This window comes from Ambystoma mexicanum, chromosome 6q (assembly GCF_040938575.1).
Source record: "Ambystoma mexicanum isolate Mex_15411 chromosome 6q, UKY_AmexF1_1, whole genome shotgun sequence".
NCBI lineage: Eukaryota > Metazoa > Chordata > Amphibia > Caudata > Ambystomatidae > Ambystoma > Ambystoma mexicanum.
In genome coordinates, this window is record NC_090937.1 from 1179114354 (window position 1) to 1179134789 (window position 20436).

The following is a 20436-nucleotide window of genomic DNA, read 5'->3' on the forward strand; positions in this document are numbered from 1 at the left end:
CTTTGGTAGCCTTAGCCTTTGGTACACTCCCAGCAGTGGTAAAGAACTGCCACACCCATGATTCTCTCCTCTGGGCGCTAGAGGTTGGCATTTCCTCTACCTCATCTTCCTGGTCATTTTCATTGTTTTCTGAATTATTGCGATTCTTCTGTTGTCTAGGCCCTACAGCTAGTGGTGGTGGTGGCTCCGGGGGAGGAGGGATGGCAAACGCTGATGCCATTTCTGAAGATAAATAGCAGTTTTGCTAATATTCTTCTGAGCATGTATTGTGTCCTATATTGTTAATGGACAATGAGTAACATTAGGTGTAGGAGCTGTTTAAGGGTACATTTTCAGATTGAGACGTCCTAAATCAGCTGAAAATGCAGTTCCAAACTCTTCACAAAGCACGGACCCATTCGCGAAGTGAAAATGCGTTCATGAACACGTCATCATGCCGCACTCACGTGGTCATGTGACACTGTCTTGGGAGTCTGAGATGACGTCAGACATTTGTGAACGTCTGCAAACTCAAAAACAGTGGAAAAAGTTACAAAACGTTTATAGAAGTGTTAAAAATATTGCTAGGAGGTGGGGAATGGCACAGTTTTAAGTTCAAACTTTCTACATCGGCCGGAAATGCATCTATATTGGGGGTAAATATGATATTAGGAAGTTGTAGCAAATAAGGGTACACTCATGAAATTCAGTGAAAAAACTTTGTTAACGGAACGTCATGGTTAAGTTGCACCAATAAAAACCTATCAAATTCTGTGAAAAAGCTTTGTTAAAGGAATGTTATGGTTAAGTTGCACTAATAAAAACCTATGAAATTCAATGAAAAAACGTTTTTAAAGGGACATTATTTTTAAGCTGTACTAGTAAAATTCTATGAAATTCAATGAAAAAACGTTGTTAAAGGGACGTTATGGTTACAAGCAAAACAAAAACCCCCCAGAAATTCGCCAGTTATGGTAAGCTAAGCAACCATAACTCGCGCCACCACTGTGCACTGCTAAGACTAACACCCAGGACATGAAAGATGACATTACAAATGTAATTGATGACATCACTGATGACATATCATGTCTGCGCCACTTGTTTTTGTTCACTGACATGTCTAGGCCATGGAAGAAGTTATTCTTTGTTCAGGTACAGAAACAGAAGAAAATACAGCTCCCGTGAAATTTTTAAATCCCACTTATGGTGTTGTCTTTCTTTTTAAAGTAACAACCAGGAATTCAGCTGGTAGCCCATCTCCTGTTAATCGTGTCAACAGTATATTGCAGAGTGCCTAATGCACTCTTCCTTTGCAGGTGGATGTGGGACAGCGCATAGATTGATCCTACCCTGGCCTGGAGCCGAAGCCCAAATAACACCAGGGCTACATTGAGACTTTACTGTGGTAATGCCTTGTTGGCAAGTCTTCCAAAGTCTTGTATCCCTTAATGAAATCAAATCAAAAGAAAATTAGGCAGCTGGATTAATATTGGGTTCCCGCAGATACAATCGTGTCATCTTACAATGGCTCCTAATCAAAGCATGCTGTATCTTTTCAACTGCCTCTATCACCTATATGGTTGTAGACTCGGGTCCATGTCATTTCACCGCTGTAATTTTCAATGCCTGGCATTTCAAAGTGGAAATGTTCATCAAATTCTTTTTTTTTTAAACAATATTTTGGGGGGTGCCACCAACCCCCCCCTCGTCCACCTATTTTACCTATTCCCTAACCCCCCAAACCCTTATCTGCCCTTTCCCACACCCCGAAATGATTCGATGAACATTAGTGCACGTTGAAGTGGCAGGCTTTGAAAAATCCAGCCTTGAAAGGACGTCGTACGGTAGAATCAAACACATCCTAATACTCACAATCTGAGAAAGCACTGGAGCCTTTTGAAGAAAATGGGATGTATGCCTAGAAATCCCAAACTTCAACATAAATAATCCTTGTAATCCCACAAAGCCGAGGTGGGCTACCTCCCTTACTATCTCCAGGAAATATATGAAACTATTTCTAGTCAAGAAATTCCTCCCCAATAAGGGTTTAACCCTTTGTCCAGTCTTAACAATGTACTCTAGAGTTCTATAACTTCCTGTATGAAGATTGTTTGCATCTTGTCTTTGGTTTCGTTCATTCTATCTTAAAATATTTCTTCAGCTGATCTTTTGCTGAGGGCTAAATTATACCTGCACTCTGTTCTTTGCATGTCATTTTGATACAGAACCCTATTTATATATGTCTTGCCTTATACATTTCTCTCTCATAGATTGTTCCTTCTTGAAATGTAGCATAGACCTGCATTGCAGCGCTATGATGCCAATAATGGCCTGATGATTTTCACAGCAGCGTCTCAGACTTGCTCCTGCTACCTTATACCTTATTCACAAATCTTACAACTGGAGCAAGTCTGGAGCTGCCAGAGCATCTTTGAGGTGTTCATGTGCAAATCCAATTCACAAAGATGTCCACAAGGGCGTCTCATAGATGCTTGAGGCAGGTACAGATATGCGCTACTTTTAAGGTTTGTGAATCAGGTATTAGGTAGCAGGAGTAATCTGGGATGCTCAGGACCTCTCCTGATTTGCTCTAGTGCAAATCTTAGTTTGAATTGGGCCCCTAATCTTTAAATGCTTTATCTGGTCAGTCTCTGTAAATTGTAGGAGTCAACATTACTGATAAAATACTCTTATTTCTTTCAGGAAGCACTATTATTATACTATGCTCAGAAGTCTGCACACTGGATATGATCTCCCATCTGTTCTCTTTATTAAGCACTAACACTTTCTTCTGCCTTCTGCAACAAAGGCCACGCAACAAAACAGTGTTTTTGAAAATCTATGTTAACCACACCAACGCCAATACGAATAGTGTTTCCGACCCATGCAGAAATTCAAGACGCGATTTACAACAGTCTGACTGGTTTGGCTGTGAGTCAGAGGGAAGCATGGACACTTTTTCCCAGCAACTGAGATCACAAGGTAAGTATGACCACCACAATATGAAAATACTGAAGCATGTTGTAAGTTGTTTGTAAGTATTGTTTGGTTATCTGCAAACCGTCATCTGGCGCTGTGCTGAGCTGAACGGCTTGGTGATGGGACACTTACAACCTTATTCTAGATCGTACAGATGAAAATATTAACTTGGAAAAATACCAGAACACAGATTTTCTGCATTTGCCCATTTCAACTCCAGGTGGAATGAGGGCTCTTTGCGCCAGTATGGGGAATCCCCGTGCTGCAGGGGATTGGCATTCCGGTACGCGTGAAATAGGGTGATTTCAAGAGACTCTGCCCATTTTCCCTGCGGAAGCAGCTGTAATCTGTTAAAATCAACATGGCAGTGGTGGCTACCATTTTAACTATAGCATGCACCACTAGAGATCTCTGTCGTATGCATTCATGCATAGATACTTTGAAGGTCATAAATAGGGAGGGATCAGAATTTGTCGAAAGAGCTCAACAACAACGATGCTCAAGTGGTCAACCTCTTTTCCCTGAGATAATTCAGCAGGCAACAGAATGGCTTCCTGATAGTGCTGATAAAATATTTTCAGGAATGTGTGATGATGAATGTAATTTAAATGAGTCGCATGGCTAGGCCTTGCACAAGGAAGAAGTTTGGACTGGGAATTACTTTTCACCTATCGGTGTGTGATAAAACCACAGGTTTACCAGAAGATTGGCTTACGCTGAACGGAGGTCCATACCAGAGGAGTATTGAATAATAAATGAGGGCCGGGTAAGAATTTGTCCTGATGGGCCAAGTATGATGGCTTGAGCTGTACTTTGTAGTGATGTTGGGAGTTAAAGTGGTTTTTTAAATAGAGATTGTGGAAATACATTTGAAAAGGTGTAGGGGAGAGATACTTACAGTGAGTATGTATAAGGGTCAGGAACCAAGATAGGAAGCGGAGGAAAAAGAAAACAAAAGGAGTAGAGGGTATTTCAAATGCAACGCATAACATAAGCAGTGTTGCATAGCAATATGCTATGCAATTCTGTAGGTTCGCCAATTAAATTGACACTTGTGTAGAAAATCTAGCTATTTAAAGTTACTGGACCTCATTATAAGTTTGTCGGTCCGGGAACTATGGTACCAGTAAGCTTGCCAGTACTGTAGTTCCCGGACCGGCAAACTAGGAGTTGTTCTCGCGGGTACCTTTCTGCCTGCCAGGTCGGACCTGGCGGGCAGAGCGGCACCCGCGAGCACAGCATGTCGGATGCACCGGCACCGTTCATAACGGTGCCGGTGCATCCGGCTTCCCCATTCCCACTGAACCCTTATTAATATTATTATTATTATTATTATTATTATTATTATTATTAACCCTATGGGTCTCAAAAGGGAATGGGGAAGAATTTTTACCGGCGCCCTGGAATGGGCAAATACCGGTTCTGGCAAGGCCGTAATGACCCAGTATTTGCCCATTTCTCAGCCCCGGAAACAATTAAATACCAGCGGTAGCCGTGCCTGTATTACAGGCACGGCTACTGCCAGCCTCGTAATGATGCCAACTGTGTTCAATAAAAGCACAGTTCATCCTGCAATACTCTCTTGCCCTCGGCCTTGCTCTACCCTCTTTTCTTTGAACAGTGCAAGTTCAATGGGGCTAATGGAGGTAGAGTGCAGCAGTGATCATCTCCTCCACTCTTAATTATCAAAGGCCTGTGTGGGAGTGCTTGGCAAGAATTGTTTCTTCTTTTTCAATTATTAATTAATCAATTTTTTATAATGTGCTTAATACCCGAAGGCAGTCTCTAAGCCGCGGGACAGGGGATGGAAACCTGTGTTGCTCTGCAATGTCTGACTTCCAAGACAAACGCATTGCCCCTGGGCTATCCTCCCAGGCCCATATTATAAATAATTGCAAACCAGAAGTAATCAGGATAATACTTTTATTAAGCTAACTATATCCTGTCTGGAAAGGATAGGATGGGTTAACTTTTTTTTTAAAATGACAGTCATGCAGTTCCATTCCTAAAAATATAAGTTGTTACATAATGCATAATGACAGCATTGCGACTGTAAAACACTGAATTGTCTCTATGCTTTACAATACAATAACGTTTCGGTTAGGGTATCTAAATCTCATAGTGTCAACTATATTTCATTTTTTGGTGAAGATACATCATATTGGCGAGTGAACCCTTTTGAAAATGTACATGGTCACAGGGCCAAATGCTTTTGATGGCAAACATAGTTCTGTAACCTGCTGGTTGCATCCATTTGTGTACAACGGGTGCTCAACCCATACTCTATGACATTCTATCTTAGCACCATGTTGCTTAATACCAGCTACCTGAAAGTAAGATGGCTGCTACCTACAATATTCCACATAGTTTGCCCAATTCACTGCCTGCTACGCCATTAACTCTGCTTAGTCTCTTTCTTTCCTCTTACACAATAAATATACAAAGCTAGCTAGACTTTTATGCAAAGAAGTGATCATTATTTTCATCCATTATGTAGATTTACATATCTACTGCACTGCCGTACACTGTAGTTAGCCTCCAGGGCTCACTTTGTGCTATGATCATGAGTGCATTTTATATTTCCACCTATGGGAGAGAGCTGGCTAAACTGCTTTCAGAGCCTTTTTATATTTATTTGAGTGTCCATTCATGCAGCTCCCCTTTTACATGCTACAGGCACTCATCTAGGGTTTGCAAAGGTCTACTCACCCACTTGCGTAGTCGAGTAGATTTTATGTAGGGGGAGTACCATTTACCAGGGATGTTTGGAACCTTTATTTAACATTGACTTTGTTTGCAGTAAATTTCAAATAAACGATTGACTCTGCATGGCTGATCTCTAGGTGGCAGCAGTGTGCCAAACATAATGTGGGTTTGTGGTGACATGCACCATTTTACAAAAAGCACATTTACATTGTTTTTCATCCATTGCTATGGGTCAAGTACATTTCTATTAGGTCGAGTAGGCAAACTAAGTTGCTCGATATGCAGTCTAGTCTGAATTGTAAAGAAGTTCCAAGACTTGGCTCCTCTCACTAATGACTTACTTCAGTGGTACACAAAAATGCTGTATTGTTGCTCATTTTATGTCTTGGGTACAAATAACTTCTGGTGGCATTAAAAATAATAGTGCAACATTGCTAATCAAATGGGCTGGTTTGCTAATGAAGAAATCTTAAACAAGAAAACTCTGCTACTCAATTTTGAAAACCAATGTATGCCTTGACAAGGGAACATGATTGGGACTGTTCGTGTACTGTAATTGATTGTAATGTGTTCACAAAGGAGACCTACCCTCGACAATGACGCTGGCATGAACTCCAATGATATTATTAAAAGACATGTCAAAGAGCTAAGCAGGAATTTACCCAATAATGGTTTATTCCATCAGTAGGTTAATAAATATAGCCTTATTCTTTGATATGGCTCAGTACAGTAGACTGCCTGGATAACCTTACAGGCTGTGTTATATCTTTACAGATTCAATGGCAAAAGGGTCATTGGAAGTGAATATGCAAAATGCTGCTCCTCTGCTCAAGCATTTCCATTTTGCGATGCCGGCAACCAAAGAAGCAATATGCGAAACACCCTATTTCCGACTGGATATCAAATTTAAGAATTCTACATTCAAAAGTCAAAACGAATCGATGGAACATTCAGATTTTTCTCAGATGACAACACTGATGGAGGATGGACACAACTGTATAAATATTTCACTGCGTCTAGAAAACTACATATTAAGTAAGTTGCTAAAGATGTTCAGGTGATAATGTACTTAAAACAAAACCTTGTACATTATTTGTAATGAATGCTCATACAATTCGTTTTTCAATGTACGTCATCAACTGACACCTTTGAAAGTAGCAAACAGTGGTGAGGGAGGGTAGGATATTTTACTTTACATTCAAGATTGTCTATCTGTTCTCTATCTCTGTGCCGGGTTCAGGGCAATTTGCTGTACGTTTATTTTCCTCTTGTGTGTACCTGCTGTGCTATGGCTGGAATGAGGAGAATTTTCACAGGAGTCCCTGATGAGGGACAGATGACCCCCTGGTATAAGGTTGTGGAAACCTTAGGTCCATGAAAATATGTGGATGGGAAGGAAGGAAACTGCAAAATCCCACTGAGTGCTGTAGGCGTAACACGAATCAAATCCGTGATGGCCAAAATGGAGTCAGGAGAACATGAGAGGCCTCTTATCTGCAGACCTGAACCATTCCTCTTGCTATCATGGCAAATGGTAAGTGCTTACTGCCAAATGTTGGATCAATCTTGTAGGAATGCATCCAGTGCCAGAGCTTCCGGGGGCAGACAGCAACTGGAGAAGGAGAGAGCCTTGTGGAGTGAGGCCAACATGTCCACCTACAGGGGACTCCATAGAATTTGAAGGAGAATGAATGGTCTGCGTTCCAGAATTCAATCACTCCTTTCATCTGGGTACTTAGAATTCCTAGCTGCTATGCCGATATACAACCAGGGGAGATATTCTTTCTGGTGAGATATGTTCCTATCTGGGAAAAATGTGCTCATCCTTTGCCAAGTCTGCCATACATTTAGACTTTTTCCCCCATGCTGTTTATGTAGTGAATTGCTGAAACATTGTACATTTGAAGAAGAGCACACTTCACCTGATTCTTTACCAAGCTCTTTAATGCAAAGGAACCTTCTAAAACTTCAGGCAATAACTCTGCAGTGTCATTCTTCTAGTGGCCATTTCCCCTTGCCCTGTTAAAAGTATCCCTCCTTGTAGCACCACACGACAGTTTCCTGGGATCTGATTCCAGGATAAAAGCCACAGGGGACCAAAAATGACTTTCTGGTTTCAGGCCTCCATGTGCTTCATCCACGGAAGGGTTCTCTCTGGTGCCTGAGGACATGATCAACTGGGCATAAGAGATATGTGTGCGTAGATGACCGGCCTTGAGTTTTCGAAGGGCCTGTTAGTGAAGGGCAGCAGGCATTATTGCCTGAATAGAAGTTTAAAGCCTCTACGCTACCCTCACCAACATCCTGAGAGGGAACATTTCTTTCTTTAGGATATGGCGAATTTCCTGACCTATCCACATCATTCTGAGCCTTGGGAGAAGCAGAATACATTGCTGAGAATCTGAAAACGAGCCCAGAAATTGGCTGCATTTGTAGCAGCGGGATTGTTCATAAAGCATACGCTGGATAAGGGTTGTCACCAAGGAGCGATGGTGATGTAGGATTTTGCTGTCCTGAGCCAAGAACAGCATATTGTTCAAGTACACTATCATTCAAACCTCCATCCTTACGACATGGCCATCACAAGCCTCAGTCACTGCGTGAAGCACCAAGGAGCCTACAAGAGTCTGAAAGGGAGAAAATCCCATTTGATAGCCTGCCAAACAAATTGCAGGTACTCCTGACGAGGGGGCCAGTTGAGCACCACTAGGTACTACTCATCCTTAAGGGCTACCTTCAACCCTGAAGTAGAGTGACCCGCAGCAAGTGAGTGCCTTACATTTTGCAGCAACTATATGTCACTAAAGTGACCAATGTTTCCACCAGACAAAATTATTAGCTCAACTTTCAGAACAAGAAAAATAGTGCTACTGCTTAGAAGAGGGAAAGTGGGAGAGGTAACAGCATCACTGTCCCTTTTGGGATAAAGGGCATGATAAATCCACTAACAAGGGAGAGAAGAGAACTCTTTTCAGTAACCCAAGATTGTCTGCAGTACCACTTTGGTCAGACGTGAGCACTTTCCAATTTTGAGAGAAGGGGGTGTATCTTCCATGCAAAACCTTTGGGCAAGAGATATTTAGGGAAGTGTGCTTACTTGGGGAGGGACTGGTGCACCTAGATCTAGGATAGTAGCATCTTCTCCATTTTGCGAGAAGAAGGACACTTGTTCTCCCCATGAGGAGAATGAAACAGAGTGTGCTCCATGGGAGGTGAATTCCGCAGGGCGGGATGAACGCTGGGTGTAATGGCCAGAGGAGCGGGCTGTCCCTCTTCCAGCCATGACAGAAAACCTAGAGGCAAAAACCTTTCTGATGTTCACTTGAGTGAGCTTTGTCTTTAGCAATAGATATGCAAATGTAATCAGAGGGTTCCTTGATAAATCTATCTCCAAAAAAGGAATTAATTGCCCTTGGCCAGCCTTCTTGGACACTATGTCAGTCAAGTCAGTGCTGATAAGCAATAGCAATGTTTTGCATCTTTCTGCTGAAATGGCAGCAAGCAAGCAGAGGTCTGCACCAAACCGTGTAGGTCTGGTACATTAAGGGGCATCTTATGAACTGCACTGTTTCTGTTTGCTCAAATGTTTGAATGAAAGGGCCCAAAATGTCAAGCAGCTGGTCGTGGCAGGACATCAAAGCTATATCAATTCTTTTGCCTTTTTGGACAAAATAGAGACCATAGGCTAGTCTAATTCTGGAGTTTGGGTCACTTTGTCAGGTTAATGGGATGGGGACACTCAACCTTACTCTTGATGCATTCCTCCTCTCCAAAAGTGTTCCTGTTTCAATGTTGTGTACAAAGCGCCACTGCTTCAGAAGGGTTCTACTCAACTGATCACAGATGCTGATTGAGTTCCGTCCCAGTAGAGGCAGTGGCTAGAAAAGGGTCCAGATGTTTCTTCTCCCTCTTTAGAGGGGAGTCATCTGAAACATTGCACTCTAAATTTGACCGGTCTGAACATTAAGGAGTGAGTAGCGCCATCCCAATCCTTAATTTTTGAAGATACCGTTCTTAACTACGCCAGAACTGGTAGGGCAGTGCTCACTTCCTATTTGTATGTTTAGCCTTAAATGGCTTTGGCACCATGCACGTTTAACCCCAGGCCAAGGAGTTATTAAGCAGTGACCCGTTGCCCAGAGGGTAGGTTCCCATAGCTTTTTGCAGGGTGAAAGTCAGGCGTTTATACCCAGAATCTAGCATGCAATGCACTAAGATAACATTGGACTTTCCACCATTAAAAATTGATAAAGTATTTGTATATTCCACATTGTATGGAAGCCCGTAAGCCATTATCAAGCATGATGCAAACTGAGGTAGCATTGGACATTGCACCATGTAAACACTGAGCAGATTTTGTAGTAGTCACATCGTGTGCAAGACAGTACCCTGAAGGATGTTTATTAAAATCATTAAGCAGCTTTGACACTGCATAAAGGTTGCAAACACTTACTTACTTCTTATATAATGCTTGAGCATATATAGTGGTGAAAAGTATCATTCCTAAACTTAATCGGCCATTTAAATAAATGAAGGTAATTACATGAGTGGGGCTGCCAGGGTAGTGCAAATTATTTATTTAGAAAACAACTGAAGGTTTGTTGCATTAATGACATTTTAAGCATAACTATTAACATCTTTAGTGTCTATGTAAGTTAAGTCTGTTTAAGTTAAATACAAAACAAGACACCCTGCTTTCAAATTTAAAATGTTTTTTCATATTTCTTTTCAATATGTTTCTAAAATTACATGAAGAATTTTCAAGCTTCCAGGTCCACTTTAAGGGTGCTTTTAGCTTTATTTTTGAACATATTAATTGCAAAACATGTTTTGACTAATGTGTAGCTTATTAAAACGTTATCCCGACATTCCGGGGGGCGTGGCCGAATGCCAAGGAAGATGACCGACTAGCCCAGCCGCTCCGTCCCACTTCAACTTATTTAAGACATTTTTGAGGTCATTACGACCTTGGAGGTAGCCATGCTGCTATTTGCAGCATGGCTACCCTCATTTTGGGTACCGGGTCCGGGTTCCTGGAATGGGGAAATACCGGGCCATTCCGACCTTGGAGGGCCCGGTATTTCCCCATTCCAGGAACCCATCCCCATTCCAATTCGGGCCCCCATAGTGCTCAATGGGAATAGGGAGCATGCTAACAATGGGCCCATTAATAACGGGCCCGTTGTTAGCATGCTGGACCGCTCGTGTGACCCGCCAAGGACGCCTGGTAAAACCAGGCACCTTGGCGGGTCCCGCGAGCGGAACTCGTAATGAGGCGGTAGGGGGTTAACGGGGCCGGCCCCATTAACCCCCTACCTCCAGGGTCGGAATGACCCCCTAAATCTGCTTACTTTTGCTTTTCTCCTACCTTTTTTCTTACCCGGCTACGTCTGGTTTGCTCCGGGGGCAATCGCTGAGGCTTTCGTCCTGTTCCGCCCTTCTGGAGCCTGCTCCATGGTCCTACGTCCTCGCACCGACAGCTGCTTCCTGATATATCCGCTCTTCATGAGGAGACATTTGGCGTCACACCTACTGTGACGTGCTGGCTTCAGCCCCGGCGCTCCTCCTCCATTGCAACGCCACCACTGGTGCTGCAAGCCTACTGCACGGCAAAGTATTAGAGAGAGAGGTTTCTTTTTTCTTCCTGTTTACTGTACAACGCTCCCATGGATATAAGAAGCAGCGCTGCATATGAGACACTATCACGGTAAATGCCGTTGATGCGCCATTTCTCCTCACGCCGCATCGATACAGAGAAGTGGCACCGTCCATCTTTTCCTTTCCCGTCCACTTCTTAATATGTAAATGATAAACGAGGCTAAATTCCGTACTTTGTGACCACTTATCAAGGTCTCTGCTTAAACATGTAATTGGATGCACGCATACCAGAATTTCAATACAGATAAGTAGATGAGCTGTGGAAATTCAGGATTCAAAAGTTGCTGCCTTCTTGTATCATTCTCAACTACTACTGAATTTGCTTGGATTTTGGTGATCTCATGCTGATGTCATTATACACCTATATTGAATTTATCTCAGCTATAAGTGTGCAGGTGCTCTGTGCCTTACTATAATGTTTTAAATGGTGGTGCTACACTACTCATTCCTATCTATAGCTTGCTCCTTATTATTATCTGTCTACTCCTTTTGATCTCCATTAATGGGAGATAGGCAGTCAGCATAATATGGATATAATAACTGCAAACTATCACATATAACACCACAACAGGTGACTTCCAAGAGACTTTTCATAATCAAATGCATCATTCCGTGCTTTCCTAAAGGCTGTCTCTACCTACTGATGGTAAGCAGACCACTGTTTTGATGAACTTTGATCTTTGGTTTCCTTCCTTATACGCATTGTTCGGCCTTCAAGCTTCAACACCTTTATATTAAAAGTCTCCACTTTGTATATTATCCTGCCACTAACTGCTGCCAGTATGGCCACCAGCAAAAACACTCAGAAAAGCGCATCTACTACAAAAGAATCCAATATCACATCAACAAACCTTAAAAGACCTAAAGGTGACTCACCACCTCCACCAAGTATTTCTGATGCTGCAATTGGAGCCATCTTATCAGAAATTAGAGCACTTAAACCTTTCATGGAGACCACAAATCTAAAACTACAACAATTAGATGACAGATGGATTGGCTTCGAGAATAGAATGGAGGAGGTGGAAAGAAGAGTCGGTCTGGTGGTTGATATATCCCCCAGAGTGGCGCAACTTGAGAAGTCTATTAAAGATCTTCAGAAGCACAACGAAGACATAGAAAATCGCAGCAGATGCAACAATCTTTGAATTTCTGGTCTGTCGGAGGGTTCTGAAGGAGCTATCACCATTGCATTTCTGCAAACATTTCTACCAGCTTTACTTCATCTATCCCCGGATATTGCTCTCAATATACAGCAGGCTCATCTAATTGGTCAACCATTAATCTCCACTTCCTCTCATCCTTCCCCCAGAACACTTATATTCTATCTTCTTGAATACTCCCAGCTTCAGCTCATTCTATCTACTGTCAAGGAACGCAAATCCCTCATAATGCATGGTAATAAGCTATTTATTTCACAAGATGTTGCCAAAAGCACAGCCCAACGCAGAAAGGTATTCCTATCCTTTCGTCCAGTTTTGAAGCAGCTCAATATCCTTTATGGGCTATACCACCCATGCTCTTTCAAAATCACTCATGAGGGTTGCTCTGCCATGTTCGATGATCCTGCTGACATAAGGGCCTTTATACGCTCCATCAAAGCTGAAGGCATGGTCACTTCCTCACCTGCTAATGCCTCTACTTCTTCCATAACAAGAATGTTTTATTATTGTACTTGTTTGTTATAATTCACTTAATGCCATTATTATCTTTCTGCCATAACTTGGTGGGACGTATGCTGTCGCTGCGTCTTCTTCCACTCTGGGTTGTTCTTTTTCCTTTTGACGACTCAGCAGGCGTTACGTATCCCTGCCATAATTTTTTTCCCTTTTTCTTCCCCTTATCCTTGCTGGATCTTTCATTTATCTTTGATTTTTGTTCCCATATGTACAGTCCATGATCAGTCTCCACACCCCCTTCTCTTACCCCGATGTGTCTACCTTAAGTGTCTTCTCTTTGATATCAGAGTTTATAAATGTATCTCCACTGCATTGTATTTTGGAATTCACTATGGTTTTAGGCTACACCTCTATAATTATTCAAATGTTTAAATGATTTTTAAATGTGTTATGTGGAACATGAAAGGCAGTACTTATCCCATTAAAAGACGTAAGATTATCTCTCACCTTAATAAATTCAACCCATCCGTAGCCTGCATACAGGAAACACACTTATATAACAAGGAAACAATGAAACTTAGATCCCTTTGGGTTAAAGAAATGATCTCCAGTCCCGCTGTTTCCAAGAAAAACAGTGTTGCCATTTAATTAGCAAGAAACTACCTTACAAAATTCTAGATCAGGGTGCCGACACCAATGGGAGATAGGTATGGGTTAAACTCTTGATCAAATCTTTACATGTTTCCATTCTGAACGTTAGGTCCCACTATACCTGATTCCAATTTTTGGGTTTCCATCAAACAACTGATACTTAAAAATAACTTTACCAATCTAATTATTTGTGGTGATGTCAATCAGGTCCTCGGGCCATTTCTTGATCAAAAATCTAGCATTGTGTTCAAAACTACCAAATCTCACAAATCCTTTTTAGGGTGTCTCGCTGAAACTGGCCTTATTGATACTTGGAGACTCTCCCATCCCACTCAACTCGACTATACTTTTCACTCATCCCCACACAACACACTCTCACGCCTCGATTATATTTTCTCTACTAAAACCCTTACAGGCTACATTGTTGATTCTAAGATAGCAAAATTCATAATCTCTGACCACGCCCCTGTATGTACCCCATGTAGTCTTTCAGATGTCAACAAAACCTCATCTCGTTGGAAACTTAATAACTACCTATTGCAAGATCCACAGTTTATTCTATCCGTCCAATTTTTTGCTCAACAATACTATGTCAACAATAAAGATTGTGACACTTCGGTTGTGAACAATTGGGATGTGTTTAAGGCTACACTAAGAGGCCATATCATGGCATTCTCTGGCAAAAAAAAAAACATTGCGCAGAAGACGTCTGGATGATCTTTACTCCCTGCTCACTCTGGCTGAGCAACATTATTACCACAACTCTAACTCAACCAATCTCGGTAAGGTCATAGCCTTACGCTTCCAAATTAATTATGAGATTACCGATCTAGCGGCAGGGACCATTCTTAAATGTAACACAAATATTTATCAGACATCCAATAAAGCTGTCAAAGCGCTAGCCTCATATCTGAAAACAAAAACCGAAAAAATCTATATATCCCACATCAAGGATACATCTGGCAAGACACACAATCACCCAGATGAGATACTAAACTGTTTTAAAAAATGTTACGTAAATTTATATACTCTGGATAACTCCATTCCTCATGATAACATTGTCTCATCTATATAAATAAAAATGTAAATGTTCGTTTGTTCAAAATCCTAAATCTCCAAAAGTCCTTCACCGATTGCTTTGAAATTTTGACACAACGTTGCATTCGAATAGGCGCGTGTCTTTATATACCTACTATACATAGATGTCACACCTGTGACAGGTAAAAACATGCTTTTTCTTAAAAACAGCACCATCTGTTGGACGTAAAATCAACACACGCTATACTAAATATTTTACTGAAAAACATCACCATCTGTTGGACGTAAAAGCAACACACTCTATATTAAACATTTTACGATTCCATTTCAATGTTTCTGATTTAGAATGGCTCAAATACGTGCCGAGGAAGCAGCAGAGCGACCTGCAGCCAGACTTCAGGATGCACGGTTGCGAGCACAGCGATCGCGTTCTGCAGCTTCAGATCTGCTTTGTTCTCAACAGAAAGAACGCGACAGGCTGAGAGTGGCTGAGAGACGTCAACAAGAAACAGCAGATCGGCATCAAACATGACTCCGTGCTCAGCAATCACGCGATTACAATCGCCTTGCATTCTGGTCCAGCCCAGCTGATGATTATAGTTTCAGCCGGCATGTTCTCATCAGCACCATGACTGAAGTGTGTCCTTATTGCAAGGCTCTGAAATTTAATGGAGAGGAAAGGAATGTGTTGCACCGCCGGGAAAATTAAACTGCCTCAACTTACTGATCTCTCCCACTTGGATAATGATATCTCTCTTCCAGAGATCAGCCACGCTATCAAAGGTTTGGGCAGAGGAAAAGCCCCCGGTCCAAGTGGCCTCTCCATCGAATTTTATGAAAGCCTATTTCAGTCCCTTATTTCCAAACTTAAAAATCTATTCTCCTATTTTACATCTCAAAAATCCTCATCCGGTTCATTCTCTTAAGCCCTACTTATACTCTTCCCTAAATCTGATAAGGACCCTACACTTCCCAGCAATTATCGGCCCATATCCATTATTAATGTCGAAAGTAAAATCTTTGAAAAAATGTTAGCCAATAGAATTGAATGCTCTCTCCCTGCCCTAATTAAATCAGACGAAGTTGGTTATGTAAAAGGATGCAACATCTCCTCCAACGAAAGGCTACTATTGAATGCCATTCATTTAGTGGCTAAACATAAAAAGGACAAACAAGGTTATGCGGCCATTGCATTAGATGCAGAAAAAGCTTTCGACCGTGTCAATTGGGACTTCATGTTTCAATCATTACAATGGCATGGGTGTGGTGATAAATTTATTTCCCCTGTTAAATTACTCTACTCGTCCCCTAAATCCTCAATCTGCATCAATGGTCTATCTTCCTCCTTCTTCCCACTACTCAGGGGTACTCAACCGGGTTGTCCTCTCTCCCCATTCCTGTACATTCTCTGTGGGATGTTTCAACCCACTAGTCCAGGCCCTGCAACATTCCTGTGCATTGCTTGCATCAGGAACATCAGAATGGCCGCCGGAAAGCATGCTGCTCGCTAATAATCACCCAAAAGTGCGCAGTAAAAATCTGAAAAAATATGCCGCCATCCAATTTCGCCTATGTCAGTGGTAACACAGGAGACCACTGCCAAAACCCATCACTTGGCTGCCCACAAAGCAAGGCTGATTGCAAAAGAAACACAGAGCTGTGTGAAAATCCGTTTTTCTCGGTTGTCAAATTTTCTAAAAATCATGGCTAACAAACCACCCAAAATACCCAACCTCCTTGTTGGGTGTTAAACATCATTCTACTTCAAGAATCCACATAAATACAATGTCCACAGAAGTACACTTATCAGAAGAAAATCCACATTGAAGACTGCTTGCTTGGAAAATGATGTTGAAAATGGGTGTAATACTGTTACTCACCTCTGTCAGAAGATGGCGATTTCTAAAACCTGTCATGTTTAAAGTTGTACATTGAACTCAAAGTATGCCAAAGAAAGACTTGCTATCGGAAGCCTAAGAGGTGGATACAATTCAAAACTATATTTTAAAAAGGGCTTGAATTAGGAAATTGGTTGATGTATTTGTTAAAAAGGTAATTTATATTTTAGGACAAGACAATTTCAGACATTGTGTTTAAAAGTTAAAAGTTTCCCACACTGGGCTTCAAACACATTCCACACCTCCTCCCAAACAAAGGAATCTGTTCCCCTGTGCTCTGCTAAGAAACTGGCAGGCTGGTGTGAAAGGAACTGGGAGGGGCACTCTCGCATGTTGCTCGGAGTGTAGACAAAGGACTCCTTTGAGCTGAATGAAAATGCTAATTCGGGTGTGACTGACATCAACTGCCCTGGCAGGAAGAAGACCATGTGACTCTCTGACTCAGCCAAGCTTGGAGGCGGGCCAGACTGGAAATGTGGATTGGAAACTAAAGTAACTGTATGTTTTGGGAAAAGACTTATAAAATATTGTGCCGAACTGACAAAAATATGAAATTTAGAGATTATTAAAATGAAAAATTCACTCACAGTTCAAAACTAATTTGGAATCTGTGCGACATTCAGAGACTGAACCACAACATTTTTAATATTGTAGCTATTGTGATTATGCTAGGAACATGAAAAATTACAGGAATATGCCCAGAGGGTATGTGCATGTATGTAAAAAAATTGTACAGATCAGAAAATGTGTAACCAACCAAAAGCGCGAAAAATTGTCATTTATGAACCAAAACTCGTAGGAAGATAAGATTTGGACAGAAACGTATCTTAGTCAATCTGTCATGTAATTATGCATTATTAACAAGTTGTGCATATTGAAAATATGTTTTTTGGGAAAAATAGATTTTCTGGGTAAAAGCAAAGGGGAGGTTCTTCCTTAGATTGTAAATGGCAGCATCACTCTGACACATGATGACACCTCATGACACACTGTTCCCTTCTCAAATCAGGGACAGGGAATTCTCTGACCTATCAGATCCTTAGAGGGTTGGACCTAGACAATCAGCCTCCCCACCCACTTTGGAAAATGGATAAATAGGGACTGCTGAGGACAGGCAGGACACACACACTTTCACTCATCAACTGATCCACTGGCGAAGCACCCTGCAGGAAGATCCAGACTCCAGATCCAGACTCTAGAACCAGACTCTAGAACCCTGAAGCAGAGGCCTAATCCAAAAAGCTGAACCCTTTTCAGCAGGCCTTTAAAAATCTTGTAAACCTGATTTAACCCCTAACTTCCACGGGGCCTAACCTAACCTAATCCATTCAACAGCCTGGCTGAGCTGTTTGCTGCTTCTGGCCAACAACCTTTGCTAGAACCCAAGATCCAGATCAGTCCAGCAGAGTTGTAACCCAGAACCCGTCAGATCCAGTCCAAGAGGCCGCACAGAGGCCAGTGTGCTGAGAGCATAACCGAGCGCCTGAGACCTGTCCGGTGGCGAGCGAAGTCCAGTCCAAACCTTTGAGCAGATCTTTGACGGGTCCATTTTAAACCAGAGTTGTGAGTATTTAGCATAAGAAGGTTTCCAGGAACGCCCGCTTGCAGCTTATTCAACTGTACTTCACCAATAGAGTGTATCTCACACCCGAAGCCATATCAAGATTCACAGGTGCTGGAACCCAATCATGCCCCAAATGCAGTGAACCCAGGGCGGGAATGACTCACATGTTCTGGGGCTGCCCAGTAATCAGGGAGTTCTGGTCACAAGTGAAGGAAAGAGTGGCTGGCGCAGACATCGTAGTAGAGGTGGACGAGCCTACGGCCTGCATCTTGGGCAGATATAGGCGAAACAGGAAGAACAAACCCCTATCCAAGCTTACTGACCTTATATACATTGCAGCCAAAAGACGTATTGCCATGGGGTGGAAAAGCCCCAGAGTTCCACACATGCCCCTATGGTGAGGAGACCATACGAAGTGGATCATAGCTGAAACCGCGGCATGGGAAACGGCTATCCATGTGAAAAGACTAGATTCCAGCGAGGAACTTCACCGTTGGGTGGCCCTGACGGTGCCCTTGCTCCACCCTGAGGCGGATGATACGGAGCGGAGTGGAGAGAGTTGCCCGGATACGGGCACGGACTAGAGAAGAACAGTGAACTAACCGTGGTCTTGGGGCGGGGGAGGAGGTTGGGGTGGGGTTTTGGGTTGTTTTCTTGATATGCTTGATCAATCACCAATGATGTTTGTTTTACTCTTTGTTTTTCTCATGTTATTAAACCAATAAACACATTTTTTTTAAAAAAGAGTTGTGAGTATTTAGCATAGAACTGTCCATAGCAATCTCTTAGTTTAAAGTAATCCATCCAACCCATTCCAACATATCCAGACTGCATTGTAGAATCTCTTTTGTCCATTCTGAATCCTTTCTCATCCATCTAATCCTGTGAGAATTGTTAGTGTAAGCCAACCTGTTTGTAATTCAAAGCGCAATTTCATTTGAAATCTTGACTCCTTTTGAGAAAAATCGACCTCTACAAAAAACCGTACGTCCTAGAAATGGAATTTAAATGTCACTTTGAAGCTAACATCCTCAGCTTTCAAACAAACCCAAAACGACATTCCAATTCCTTATAGTTATTCCGTAATCGCGTTTCCCGCACGCGGAAAAGTTGCTGCATTTGGCTCAATTTCATTCCATGGGCCTCATTACGACCCTGGCGGAGAACCATGGTGCAATTTGCACCATGGTCCATGGCGCAAAGCTGCCAACTCCGCCATGGGGGTTGGCGGACTTACCGCCCCATTCCGAGGTTGGCGGGGCGGTAAGTCCCCAATCCCCATTTACCCTTCCCCATTCCCATTTTTGCCCCATAGGGTATAATGGGAGTGGGGAAGGCGTTAATTACGCCACCGTAAATTACGGTGGCATAATTAACGACAAGTCCCGTAGCGCCATGGATTTTTCCACCTGCAAAAAGCAGGCGTAGAAATCACCATGGCGCTATGGGAACTCGTAGTTGGGCGGAAAGGTACGCCATGGGTTACGCCGGCGTAAACCCCTCTCCGCCAGGGTCGTAATGAGGGCCCATGTAAAACAGCTATTTCTTGCTTTCAACCTCTGTATTTCGTTTTCCATCTGCTAATCATTCTATAATCATTGCTAGTGTTGACCTGACCCAATCCAAAGCAACTCTTACTAGTTTTGAATCTCAGTTAGCAAATTAAAATCATTGTTAGCATTTCTCCCATTCAATTCAACCACATTTAAAAGCAATTGACCTGTTTTAAAATCATTACTGTTTTCTCTAAGCTTGCTGGGGGGGGGATCGAGATTGAAACTGCAATTGTTGATTGTTATTCCTGAAACATGTGTGCCCTCATTCCATCTATATATTGCATATTGGGGGGAGTGAGTAACAACGGGAAAGAGTGATCCCATTGTCTTTGATTGAAGTCATATCAAGTATTATTTCTGTGTTGCATTCTTTCCTATCCTTGCATTTCCTTGAACCCACACAAAGTATTCTCTGCTACATTATTCTTCCTATTCCTACTCCTAATTGATTAAAGAGATTGTTGATATCGTAATCTTACCCATTGCTGATCATTGTTCATATTCATAAGTGTGATATTCAGATATTATTCATATTCATAAAAGTGTAACCTATATATTGTTTAATTCTTCAAATAAATCTTTTAACTTTGCAAAACAACCTTCTTCTTGGTTCAGTGAGACCGGGGGGATTCAAAGAGAGGGGCGTTATATAAGGGTACATCATCCAGAATTAAAAGAACTTTTGACATAAAAATATATAAATAAGGGTTTCCATTGGGCATCCCATACTAGGCATTGACTTAGTTGGAGTGCTGGATTGAAATCACTTACATCTCTCACTAGAGCCTCTA

The 20436-nt window shown here is 42.1% G+C and overlaps 1 protein-coding gene across 8 annotated transcripts in view; it reads left to right on the forward strand.

The window, feature by feature from the left end:
- TMEM156 (transmembrane protein 156) overlaps positions 1-20436 on the forward strand; it is a 222432-nt gene that overhangs the window by 107775 nt on the left and 94221 nt on the right. For 6 of the 8 annotated variants that reach the window (XM_069631795.1, XM_069631798.1, XM_069631799.1 and 3 more), the window contains 2 exons: positions 2683-2961; positions 6439-6699. In XM_069631795.1, coding sequence (XP_069487896.1) covers positions 2683-2961; positions 6439-6699 — 540 coding nt within the window. The remainder of the gene's footprint in view (positions 1-2682; positions 2962-6438; positions 6700-20436) is intronic. The other 2 variants (XM_069631800.1, XM_069631796.1) reach the window with 1 other exon arrangement.